This window comes from Salmo trutta, chromosome 5 (genome assembly GCF_901001165.1).
Source record: "Salmo trutta chromosome 5, fSalTru1.1, whole genome shotgun sequence".
Lineage (NCBI taxonomy): Eukaryota > Metazoa > Chordata > Actinopteri > Salmoniformes > Salmonidae > Salmo > Salmo trutta.
Window position 1 is genome coordinate 50,071,324 of NC_042961.1, and position 13,165 is coordinate 50,084,488.

The window sequence follows — 13,165 nt, forward strand, 5'->3', positions numbered from 1 at the left end:
ATTCCCACCATCTTATCATTGTTTCTATCCACCATACAATACTGACACTAGTTGTAACAATTCCCTTGCCGTCATGCCAATGGATATAATGAACACCGATTTCATGTTTTCAAATAAGAATCCAGGTTATCATAGACATTATAAGGCAACGGAAGTTAGCTCTTTATTTAGAATATTACATTTATAATATTACATTTATAAACGATAAACCCTCCGTGTCCATGTCCTCTACCAATCCCCCTCAATAAATATGTACACATGATTCATTGGGCCTTCAAACTGTCTGTCACTCTTCTTCAATCAAGTCTCCTCCTTACCACCGGTTGCCGGGGCCGCTTGTTTTGCTATGGCTGACTTGGTTGTTGTTGTTGCTGCAATGGAAGATGTTGACTTCTGTAGAGGGTTGTGGGTGAAGGTCTGCCTCAGTGGACCTGGTTGGAGAGGACAGCACAAAGAGAGAAAGGCATGAGGTGAAAGGAAAACCATAAACCCACTACAATATTCACAGATTGAGTTAATCAGTGAGGTACATGTTAAAATGCAGGTCAGCGTTTTTCGTCATGAATCGTGTTCTGGAGGCAGCTCTGCAGAGTGGTCACTAGCTGGCACAAAGTTATAACATCTGATTTGAAACCTAGCCACACTTAATTTAGGGTTAGACATTGAGGTTAAGACCAAAAAGCTACATTTTACTTTAATACATTTTTACAATATATTCAATTTTGAGGGAAATCGCTCCAAGACAAGACTCATGACAATAAACGTCAACCTGCTGTTAAAAAATTCCATTAAGGAACTAAATAAAAATACAGTAAATGTAGGAAATGGCATTGATCTGAAGAAAGGGGTGGCAGTAAAATGAAAAAAGGCACCAGTGCCTTACCTTTAGAAGTGATGTCCAGGTGGCTCTTCATACTCCTCTCCCTCTCCTCCAACTGCTGGGCCAGTTGAGCGTTCTTCCAGCCTATAGAAGAGACAGAAAACCATGTTTTAATAGGGAGCAAGACACTATGTCCGAGAGTGAAAAGGAACAGGAGAAAGAGGAAGAGACAGGGAGGCAAATAAGAGAAAGCAAGATAGAAAGACAAATAACCAGAATATATCCAAAGGTGACTCCATGACACCCCCCCACCCCTTTCCATCCGTGACACCACACCCACCCTTCTTGATGGTGTGGATGAAGCCTTCGTTCTGGGGCAGGGCAGAGACCGGGTGTTTGATCCTCTCTGGGATCCTCAGCTTCTGTCTGACCAGTGGGTGTTTGAGCAGGGCCACCTGGGCCAGGGAGAAGCAGTTGGATGTCATCCAGTATGTAAACACCGCCTGGGAGAGAGAGATACAAATGGGAGATTACCAGACTAGCTCTTTGATGCTCAGACAGGGTCATACTGCTACAAGCGTGTCTGCTGTTTAAAAATATATACTTTTTACATTTCCACTTCGACGGTTTGAAACAGAGGGGGAGAAGAGTAGGAATGGTGGACATGGGGATAAAACCCAGGACTCTGGTGGGGAGTAGTAGGTACTGTGCCTTCAGAAAGTATCCAAACCCCTTGACTTAGTCCACATTGTTGTGGACAGCCTGACGTCAAATGGATTAAATATCAACAATTCTCACCCATGTACACACAATACCCCATAATGACAAAGTTAAAATGTTAAGATATTCCTGCTAATGTATTGAAAATCAAATACAGACATATCTAATTTACATAAGTATTCACATTCCTGACTCAATACTTGTTAGAGTCACCCTTGGCAGCGATTACAGCTGTGAGTCTATCTGGGTCGCTTAAGAGCTTTCCACACCTGGATTGTGCAACATTTGCCCATTATTCTTCAAGCTCTGTCAAGTTGGTTGTTCATTATTGCTAGACAACCATTTTCACGTCTTGCCATAGATTTTCAAGTAGATTGAAGTTAAAACTTTAAACTCAGCCACTCAAGAACATTCACTGTCTTCTTGGTAAGCAACTCCAGTGTAGATGTGGCCTTGTGTTTAAGGTTATTGTCCTTCTGAAAGGTGAACTCATCTCCCAGTGTCTGGTGGAAAGTAGACTGAACCAGGTTTTCCTCTAGGATTTTGTCTGTCGATAGGTCCACTCCATTTCTTTTTTTAATCCTGAAATATTTGTTTTATTCTGTACAGGCTTCCATTTCACTCTGTCAAGGTTAGTATTGTGTAGTAACTACAATGTTGTTGATCCATCCTCAGTTCTATCACAGCCATTAAACTCTAACTGTTTCAAAGTCACCATTAGCCTCATGGTGAAATCCCCGAGTTGTTTCCTTCCTCTCCATCAACTGAGTTAGGAAGGACACCTGTATCTCTGTAGTGACTGGGTGTATTGGTACACCATCCAAAGTGTAACTAATAACTTCACCATGCTCAAAGGGGTATTCAATGTCTGATTTTTTTTGTGCCATCTACCAATAGGTGCCCTTCTTTGCAAAGCGTTGGAAAACCTCCATGGTCTTTGTGGTTCACTGCTGGACTAAGGGACCTTACAGATAATTGTATGTGTGGGGTACAGAGATGAGGTGTAGATGTATCAAAAAAATCATGTTAAACTATTATTGCACACAGAGTGAGTCTATGCAATTTATTATCGAACTTAAGCACATTTTTACTCCTGAACTTATCTAGGCTTGTCATAACAAAAAGGGGTTGAATACGTGAATTTAGAACAATTTCAAAAAACATAATTCCACTTTCACATTATGGGGCATTGTGTTTAGGCCAGTGACAAAACATCTCAATTTAATCCATTTTAAAACACAACAAAATGTGGAAAAAGTAAAGGGGTGTGAATTCCTTCTAAAAGGTCCTGTATGTGACCAGCCAGGATGGTTACGGCTAGAACACAGGCTCTGCATGACCCTGCTGTTATCTCAATGAGACTAACCTGGATAAATAAAAGGTTGAATAACAAGGAAATAAACAAAGTATCCCCATACTGCTGAAAGCATTGTCAACCACACTACCTCATTATTCTTTGAGAGAAACAGGTTAGCAGACTGGCTCCATAACGCCACGCCAGACAGATAACTGCAGTGTCACAAGTGTTTTAATCTCAACACGACTAGCCCGGAAAAATATTAAAGATTAAGTCACAACGAAATGAAGAGAACTATCCCGGAGCTACTGCATACTTGTTTGCGGAAGACGCATGTCATAATATGATATTGCCACAGGGGGCGCAAGAAATAAGAGAGCGACCGACCGTGGGGAAGTTGATGGTGAGGGGGAGGATGACGAAGGGCATGATTCTGAACACTGTCTTCATGGCTTTCAGGTTAGGGTTATCCACACCAGACTCTGCCCCCAACTGAGAAGACGGAGACAGCCAGGTGGCTGTTATTCAGGCTCAATACTGTGAATACCATGCAAATAAAATGTAAATATTATTCATACTCTTGCTTCAAATATTTCAATCTAAGATTTAAAACAAATGTATTGTCTGTTTGATAAAAAAAAAGCTATTCTTCCAGGCTCAACGCAGCAGAATAATATTTTCCCCAGACATGTCTGCCCAATAGCCTAGGGACAGGGTTATGACCTGACTAAACTTAGGTAAACTTACCTCCAGGATGGCGAACATTGTTCCTGTCACAGCGATGGGAAGGATGTAGAAGGGGTCTGCTGCTGTGAGGTCTAAGAACCACAAGCACCCTCCTGTCTGCATACTGGGGACAGGGAGGTGGGACATCTTTCTGAGAGCAATGAAGAACGAGATGAAGACTGGAGTCTGGAAATAGAGAGAGAGAGAGAGGTGGGGTTAGTCTTGGGTCCTAAATACTAGGTCCCATTAATAATCTTCTTTCTCCTTGTTCACCAAATCAAAAAGCATTGTGAGGAGGTATGGGCTATAGTGGGAGTTTATGATATTACTTCTATAGGAGTTATTTTCTTCGAAATCAGTGGAGAGAAAGAGAGAGTGGGAGCAAGGGAGAGAGAGTGGGAGCTGTAACTGACCTGCACCAGAGGGACCAGGAAGCCACGGAGAGGGTTGACGTCATGCTTCTTCTGGAAAGCGGTCAGGTCAGAGTACGCCTTAGAAACTAGGAGACACACAGAAATATGACCTCACATGAGAAACTGAGGGAGACGTCACACACTACAGCAGGGATAATCAACTAGATATTTCCTTGAGCGGATGGTCAGCGGGCCAAAACATAATTACAAATCATTTGTAGACTGCAAATTGACCGCAAGAAGCCAAAACAGATATAATATTAGACTAAAACAATCCTTTTTTTTTAGTATAGGACTAGACTTCATCTCTATCTGGGAAACCAGCCCTAAAAGTAGAATAATGACATGAGAAGAGTAGAGCAATAAAAGAAGGGAACAGTTACAATGGGAGACGAAAGGGGGGATAAATACAGAGGGATGATACAGATGAGTCGTGAAATGGAAGTTAGTTGAGGAAAAAAGACTAACAGTCAAACTTGTTTCCGCTCTGTTTGGCCTCGTTCATCTTGTTGGTGAATTTGGTCATCTCTGGCATAACGTTGTTCAGCTTGGCCGCCTCCCTCTGACCCTTCACGATGACTGGGAACACCATGATGCGGGCCAGCACTGTGCCTGGGTGTGTAACAGAGAAACATCACTACATTTCAAGCTTCTGCCTCTAGCCCTGGGAAACTCCTCTCCACCTCCTTCCTGCGGATGACTGTCAACCACTTTGGGGGGGGGGGGGGGGGGGAATGGATGACGACATCCCCTACTCATTCACTGAGCCTACTCACACAGAACTACCTTAAGCCTTCACCTCTTTCTCCAGATCAAATCCTGCGACCAGTGGTGTCCGGCCACCCAACAACCTGCCCACTTGACCCCATCCCCTCCTCCAGACCATCTCTGGAGACATCCCATTCCTCACTTCCCTCATCCCTGACCACTAGCTGCATCCCCTCCTCCAGACCATCTCTGGAGACATCCCATTCCTCACTTCCCTCATCCCTGACCACTAGCTGCATCCCCTCCTCCAGACCATCTCTGGAGACATCCCATTCCTCACTTCCCTCATCCCTGACCACTAGCTGCATCCTCTCCTCCAGACCATCTCTGGAGACATCCCATTCCTCACTTCCCTCATCCCTGACCACTAGCTGCATCCCCTCCTCCAGACCATCTCTGGAGACATCCCATTCCTCACTTCCCTCATCCCTGACCACTAGCTGCATCCCCTCCTCCAGACCATCTCTGGAGACATCCCATTCCTCACTTCCCTCATCCCTGACCACTAGCTGCATCCCCTCCTCCAGACCATCTCTGGAGACATCCCATTCCTCACTTCCCTCATCCCTGACCACTAGCTGCATCCCTTCTGACTTCAAGATGGCCAGAGCTGCTCCCCTCCTCAAGACACCAACACTCCACCCCTCTGACGTCAAACTACAGACCGGTATCCCTGTTTTCTTAGCAACACACTGTGCTGTCTCTGACCAACTCTCTGGTTCTCTCTTCCAGAACGATCTTCTTGACCCTAACCAGTCATGCTTCAAAAAGCTCACTCAACTGGAACTGCAGGTAGCCTAGTGGTTAAGAGCGTTGAGCCAGTCACCAAAAGTTCGCTGGTTCAAATCCCTGAGCAGTGGAAAAACCTTTTCTCTTTAAACCAAGTCAATCGGCTCGATCATTCTTATTTTACCTTTATTTAACTAGGCAAGTCAGTTAAGAACAAATTCTTATTTTCAATGACGGCCTAGGAACAGTGGGTTAATTGGCTTATTCAGGGGCAGAACTACAGAATTTTACCTTGTCAGCTCGGGGATTCGATCTTGCAACCTTTCGGTTACTAGTCCAATGCTCTAACCACTAGGCTACCTGCCGTTCCATATCATATCCTCACACGGTCTCTCCTAGCATTGCTATGCGTATGACACACAACTACTTTTCTCCTCCCCGCCCCCTTCTGACACCTTGGTGGCGACACATCTTCGCGTGCCTGGCAGACATCTCAGCTTGGATGTTGGGCTTGGACCCGGAATCCTGGACAGCACCCAGTTGTTCTCTGTAAACAAAACAGTGACTCACTCCTGCAGGTTCATGCTCTACAACATTGGTAGAGTACAACCTTTCCTCACACAGGAAGCCGCACAGGTCCTAATCCAGGCACCTGTCATCTCTCATCCAGACTACTGCAAATCTGTTGGCTGGGCTCCTCGCTTGTGCCATTAAACCCCTGCTACTTATACTGCATCCTGCCTGGTGTTCAACCTTCCTAAGTTTTTGCATGTCACCCTGCTCCTCCGCACACGCCACTGGCTTCCAGTTGAAGCTCACATCCACTACAAGACCTTGGTGCTTGCCTATGGAGCAGCAAAGGGAACTGCCACTGCCTACCGTCAGGCTATGCTCAAACCGTACATCCCAACCAGAGCACTCCGTTCCACCACCTCTGGTTTCTTTTCCCTCCCACCCCAACGGGAGGGTAGCTCCCGCTCAGGCCAGTCAAAGTTATTCTCAGTCCTGACACCCAAATGGTGGAACAAACTTCCCCCTAGCGTCAGGACAGCGGAGCCCCTGCCCATCTTCCAAAAATATCTGAAACCCTACCTGTTTGAAGAGTAAATTAAATAAGTCACGGCGCCCCCGACGACCCCCTCAAAAAAGAAAAAGGCACTTGCCTTTTCCTACTTGCACTGACTTTGTTGATAAATACTTTGTTGAGGGAAAATGTACTTGATACAATTGTGATGTGTTGTCTCACCTAGCTACCTAAAGACGAATGCACTAATTGTAAGTAGCTCTGGATAAGAGCGTCTGCTGAATGACTAAAATGTCTCACCTACAACAATAGCTCCCCACCACGGCATCCCCATGTCCACATGCATGAACTCCAGTAGGTTCTGGACCAGGCCCACGGGGGTGGCGCTCCCCAGGCCCAGCTCTGATAGGCTAAGCTCTACTCCCACCCCCTGCAGAACATCCACTACGGTTGGTGCAGCCTCAAACACCTGCTCAGCGATTGGCTGTGTGTTTATAGAAGCGGGATCCATGACTACGGTGCTGGGGATAGATGCTTCCAGCACTGGAGATGCCGTGGGAAGGGTTTCACTTGGGATCTGAAAATATAATACCTCTTTCACAAACAGGTGGAAGGATTTCCAAAGGGACAGGACAAACTATTATGCCACAGGAAGTGTCTTGGAGTTTGACCACATTTTTCAAGGTGTAACAACCAGAGCATGGTGTAATGTAGAATAATTTGAGAGGATCAGACTAGTTACTGTATTTCACATTGACACCGACTCACCTGTGAGCTGTTGTGCCTGACGGCCATGGCACTGACCAATAAGAACCTCCCATTGTGACGTCGACCAAGAACAGATCTAGTCGATGGACTCCTACATTCTACTGCTGTGTAAAGATGGGACCTCTGTAGAAGGGACATAATAACAAGTTAAAATCAGATGATGCACTACAACTTTCTGATCCACTTTACTTTGTGGCATATTGTAGGATAGGATGACTTAGACAATGCAGCAGTAAATGCAGCATGATGACGCACACGCAGAAGTCTGTTTCTAGCCAAGTTAGCTATATTGTGGTTTGGTTTAAAATGGTCAGACCACCATAATTGTATCACAAATCTCAAGAAATATACTGCTCAAAAAAATAAAGGGAACACTTAAACAACACATCCTAGATCTGAATGAAATAAATAATCTTATTAAATACTTTTTTCTTTACAAAGTTGAATGTGCTGACAACAAAATCACAAAAATAATCAATGGAAATCCAATTTATCAACCCATGGAGGTCTGGATTTGGAGTCACACTCAAAATTAAAGTGGAAAACCACACTACAGGCTGATCCAACTTTGATGTAATGTCCTTAAAACAAGTCAAAATGAGGCTCAGTAGTGTGTGTGGCCTCCACGTGCCTGTATGACCTCCCTACAACGCCTGGGCATGCTCCTGATGAGGTGGCGGATGGTCTCCTGAGGGATCTCCTCCCAGACCTGGACTAAAGCATCCGCCAACTCCTGGACAGTCTGTGGTGCAACGTGGCATTGGTGGATGGAGCGAGACATGATGTCCCAGATGTGCTCAATTGGATTCAGGTCTGGGGAACGGGCGGGCCAGTCCATAGCATCAATGCCTTCCTCTTGCAGGAACTGCTGACACACTCCAGCCACATGAAGTCTAGCATTGTCTTGCATTAGGAGGAACCCAGGGCCAACCGCACCAGCATATGGTCTCACAAGGGGTCTGAGGATCTCATCTCGGTACCTAATGGCAGTCAGGCTACCTCTGGCGAGCACATGGAGGGCTGTGTGGCCCCCCAAAGAAATGCCACCCCACACCATGACTGACCCACCGCTAAACCAGTCATGCTGGAGGATGTTGCAGGCAGCAGAACGTTCTCCACGGTGTCTCCAGACTCGTCTGTCACGTGCTCAGTGTGAACCTGCTTTCATCTGTGAAGAGCACAGGGCGCCAGTGGCGAATTTGCCCATCTTGATGTTCTTTGGCTAATGCCAAACGTCCTGCACGGTGTTGGGCTGTAAGCACAACCCCCACCTGTGGACGTCAGGCCCTCATACCACCCTCATGGAGTCTGTTTCTGACCGTTTGAGCAGACACATGCACATTTGTGGCCTGCTGGAGGTCATTTTGCAGGGCTCTGGCAGTGCTTCTCCTGCTCCTCATTGCACAAAGGCGGAGGTAGCAGTCCTGCTGCTGGGTTGTTGCCCTCCTACGGCCTCCTCCACGTCTCCTGATGTATTGGCCTGTCTCCTGGTAGCGCCTCCATGCTCTGGACACTACGCTGACAGACACAGCAAACCTTCTTGCCACAGCTCGCATTGATGTGCCATCCTGGATGAGCTGCACTACCTGAGCCACTTGTGTGGGTTGTAGACTCCGTCTCATGCTACCACTAGAGTGAAAGCACCGCCAGCATTCAAACGTGACCAAAACATCAGCCAGGAAGCATAGGAACTGAGAAGTGGTCTGTGGTCACCACCTGCAGAACCACTCCTTTATTGGAGGTGTCTTGCTAATTGCCTATAATTTCCACCTGTTGTCTATTCCATTTGCACAACAGCATGTGAAATTTATTGTCAATCAGTGTTGCTTCCTAAGTAGACAGTTTGATTTCACAGAAGTGTGATTGACTTGGAGTTACATTGTGTTTAAGTGTTCCCTTTATTTTTTTGAGCAGTGTATATTGACTTTGGGGCAGATGGAGGTGCACAAAGATATTGCTTACTTGTCATGATCATGTTTAGGCCAAGGTTTTCTATCATAGATCTAAAACTACATGCCACACACAGGATAGCTACGTATGTGTGTATAACATTGTTGATGTTATCAAGGCTGTATCATTCAAGGCTGTATCTAGTTAATGTTAGTTAGCTAGTTACTGGCTGATATGGGATCAGAAAACCAGTCAGTATCTGGTGTGACCATTTGAAGAGCTACAAACAGGCACACATACACATGGATTTTGTGTTGTAGATATGTGGTAGTAGAGTAGAGGCGTGAGGGCACACACTTAATGTGTTGTGAATGTATCGTTTTTAAAATGTTATAACTGCCTTAAATTTTGCTGTACCCCAGGAGGAGTAGCTGCAGCCTCGGCAGCAGCTAAATCAGGATCCATAGGCCATCATTGAAAATAAGAATTTGTTCTTAACTGACTTGCCTAGTTAAATAAAGGTTTAAAAAACAAAAATGCCTCATACAGCACGACAGCTCCTTCGCATGGAGTTGATCAGGCTGTTGATTGTGGCCTGTGTAATGTCACACTCGTCAATGGCTGTGCTAAGTCACTGGATATTAGCGGGAACTGGAACACGCGGTTGTACAGGTCGATCCAGAACATGCTCAATGGGTGACATGTCTGAGTATGCAGGCAATGGAAGAACCAGGACATTTACAGCTTCCAGGAATTGTGTACTAGAGGTCGACCGATTAATTAGGGCCGATTTCCAGTTTTCATAACAATCGGTAATCGGCATTTTTGGCCAACGATTTTTATTTTATTTACACCTTTATTTAACTAGGCAAGTCAGATTAAGAACACATTCTTATTTACAATGACGGCCTAGAAACAGGGTTAACTGCCTTGTTCAGGGGGGATTCATTTTTGCAACCTTCGGTTACCAGTCCAACGCTCTAACCACCTGCCTTACATTGCACTCCACAAGGATTAACAGGCTGACTACCTGTAACACGAGGGCAGCAAGAAGCAAAGGTAAGTTGCTAGCTAGCATTAGACTTATAAAAAAACGATCAATCTTAACATAATCACTAGTTAAACTAGTAATATCATCAACCATGTGTAGTTATCTAACGTGTCCTGCGTTTCATATGATCGATGCGGTGCCTGTTAATTTTCATTGAATCACAGCCTACTTCAACAAACGGGTGTTGATTTAACAAGCGCATTTGCGAAAAAAAGTACTGTCGTTGCACCAATGTACCTAACCATAAACATCAATGCCTAACAGGAATATTTAGACTTAGTCACTCGTTAGATAAAATACGGAATGGTTCCGTATGTCACTGAAAGAAAAAAAACAAACTTGTTTTCGAGATGATAGTTTCCAGATTCGACCATATTAATGACCCAAGGCTCGTATTTGTGTTTATTATAATTTAGTCTATTATTTGATAGAGCAGTCTGACTGAGCGGTGGTAGGCAGCAGCAGGCTCGTAAGCATTCATTCAAACAGCACTTTTGTGCGTTTTGCCAGCAGCCCTTCGCAGTGCTTCAAGCATTGCGCTGTTTATGACTTCAACCTGGGTGGGTATAATTTGTGGAACGTTCCAACAGGAATCTATTCCAAAAACTTCGTAAATAACAAGGTTTCCAAAAAACAACAAAGTTGTATAGCGGCAGAATAAGATAGGGAGTGGTTTTTCACTCATCACGTTTATTCCGAAAAATGTCTGTCCTCACGTCTGCCTATGGACAAGCTACGTGGTGAGTTGATGCCTATTCGGCAGCTAGTTAGCTAGGTTTGTATGCGTTGTTGGTTGGCAACCTTTTACTTAACTTTTTTTGGAACAGATTCCTGTTGGAACGTTCCACCCCTTCAAGCCTGTCAACTCCCAAGATTAGGCTGGTGTAACCGATGTGAAATGCCTAGCTAGTTAGCCGGGTGCACGTTAATAGCGTTTCAAACGTCACTCGCTCTGAGACCTGGAGTAGTTGTTCCCCTTGCTCTGCATGGGTATCGCTGCTTCGAGGGTGGCTGTTGATGTGTTCCTGGTAAGAGCCCAGGTAGGAGCGAGGAGAGGGACGGAAGCTATACTGTTACACTGGCAATACTAAAGTGTCTATAAGAACATCCAATAGTCAAAAGGTATATGAAATACAAATCTTAGAGAGAAAGTCCTATAATTTAATAACTACAACTTCTTACCTGGGAATATTGAAGACTCATGTTAAAAGGAACCACTAGCTTTCATATGTTCCCATGTTCTGAGCAAGGCACTTAAACATTAGCTTTCTTACATGGCACATATTGCACTTTTACTTTCTCCAACACGTTGTTTTGCATTATTTAAACCAAATTGAGCATGTTTCATTATTTATTTGAGGCTAAATTGATTTTATTGATGTATTATATTAAGTTAAAATAAGTGTTCATTCAGTATTGTTGTAATTGTCATTATATGGAAATAATTGGCCGATTAATCGGTATCGGCTTTTTGGTCCTCAAATAATCGGCGTTGAAAAATCATAAATCGGTTGACCTCTTGTGTACAGATCCTTGCGACATGGGGCTCCGCATTATCATGTTGAAACATGAGGTGATGGCAGTGGATGAGTTGCAGGACAACAGGCTTAACATGCTGACCAGACCACGCGCAAGTTGATTTTGTCCACCCACACGAGACCAGGACACGCAGGTTGATATCTCAAAACAAACTGAACCAATTATATTAATTTGGGGACATGTAAAAAAGCATGAAACATTTATGGCAATGTAGCTACCTAGCTTGCTGTTGCTAGCTAATTTGACCTGGGATATAAACATTGGGTTGTTATTTTACCTACTTCAACAATTAAATCAACAGAAAACAGTAAACTGAATTAGTTTCTAGTCATCTCTCCTCCAGGCTTCTTATTTTTGACTTTATATGGCGAGCAGTGTGGTCAGCATGTAAAGATCTCGTCACGGTGCCTGAGCATTCAAATTGCCATCGATAAAATGCAATGGTGTTCATTGTCTGTAACTTATGCCTGACAATACCATAACCCCACCATGGGGCACTCTGTTCAAAGTTGACGTCAGCAAACCGCTCGCCCACACAACACCGTACATGTGGTCTGCGGTTGTGAGGCAGGTTGGACTTACTGCCAAATTCTCTAAAATTCTGTTGGAGGCAGCTTATGGTAGAGAAAATAACATTCAATTATCTGGCAACAGCTCTGGTGGACATTCCTGCAGTCAGCATGGAAATTGCACACTCCCTCAACTTGACACTTCTGGCATTATGTTGTGTGACAAAACTGCATATTTTAGATTGGCCTTTTATTGTCCCCAGCACAAGGTGCATCTGTGTAATGATCATGGTGTTTAGTAATCAGCTTCTTGATATGCCACCATGTCAGTTGGATGGATTATCTTGGCAAAATGAGAAATGCTCACCAACTGGGATGTAAACAGTTTCACAAAATTTGAGACAAATAAGCTCTTTATGCATATGGAAAATGTATGGGTTCTTTAATTCAGCTTATGAAACATGGGACCAACAGTTTACATGTTGAATTTACATTTTTGTTTAGTGTAACTAACATGTCATACATAACTGACTTTACATGACCACTTGTGTATGCAGACAGTTGGACAGGACTGCTACCAACAATGTTATAGCTATGCAAACATACGTAGCTGCAATCTTATATCCTGTGTTTGGCATGTAGATATTTGATAGAAAGGTGTAAGCTAATTCACTTACCTGCTAACGTTAGCTCAACAATGACTCAAAGTCACAGAGCTAAGCACAAAGTCGGGCGTGCGGTTTAGAATCGCTGTTAACGCTTGCTGTCAGACTCATACATGAATTCAACAGCACAAAGACATGAACAACTCAAACCTGGTTCCATCTCTCTGTAAATGAATGGTTCCCCGGAATTGGTCTTCCAGCTTGTCTTAAAAAACATATCGTTAGAGAAACCGGAGTGACACCACT

The 13,165-nt window shown here is 44.3% G+C and overlaps 1 protein-coding gene across 5 annotated transcripts; it reads right to left on the minus strand.

Annotated features, from left to right (window-relative positions):
- Positions 1-134: 134 nt before the first annotated feature.
- On the minus strand, positions 135-13,165 carry LOC115194380 (mitochondrial inner membrane protein OXA1L-like). 5 transcript variants are annotated; one of them, XM_029754034.1, is made up of 10 exons: positions 12,932-13,165; positions 7,266-7,388; positions 5,929-6,020; positions 4,445-4,588; positions 3,977-4,062; positions 3,585-3,749; positions 3,225-3,329; positions 1,161-1,323; positions 884-964; positions 135-431 (listed from the first exon to the last, which is right to left on the minus strand). In XM_029754034.1, exons 2-10 carry the CDS (start codon positions 7,316-7,318, stop codon positions 301-303), a joined length of 1,020 nt encoding a protein of 339 aa, XP_029609894.1. In that variant the 5' UTR covers positions 7,319-7,388; positions 12,932-13,165; the 3' UTR covers positions 135-300. The 5 variants fall into 5 exon arrangements, with proteins under 5 accessions (XP_029609894.1, XP_029609892.1, XP_029609895.1 ...); XM_029754032.1 differs by lacking the exon at positions 5,929-6,020 and adding an exon at positions 6,798-7,074; XM_029754035.1 differs by having other exon boundaries at positions 13,070-13,147.

Excerpts from the sequence above, each read along its gene's own strand:
- LOC115194380 (XM_029754032.1), bottom strand. The coding sequence starts at position 7,292 with ATGGCCGTCAGGCACAACAGCTCACAG. Across the intron at positions 3,750-3,976 it reads TCCTGGTCCCTCTGGTGCAG|ACTCCAGTCTTCATCTCGTT; the intron begins GTCAGTTACAGC and ends CTCTATTTCCAG. Across the intron at positions 1,324-3,224 it reads TCACCATCAACTTCCCCACG|GCGGTGTTTACATACTGGAT; the intron begins GTCGGTCGCTCT and ends TCTCTCTCCCAG.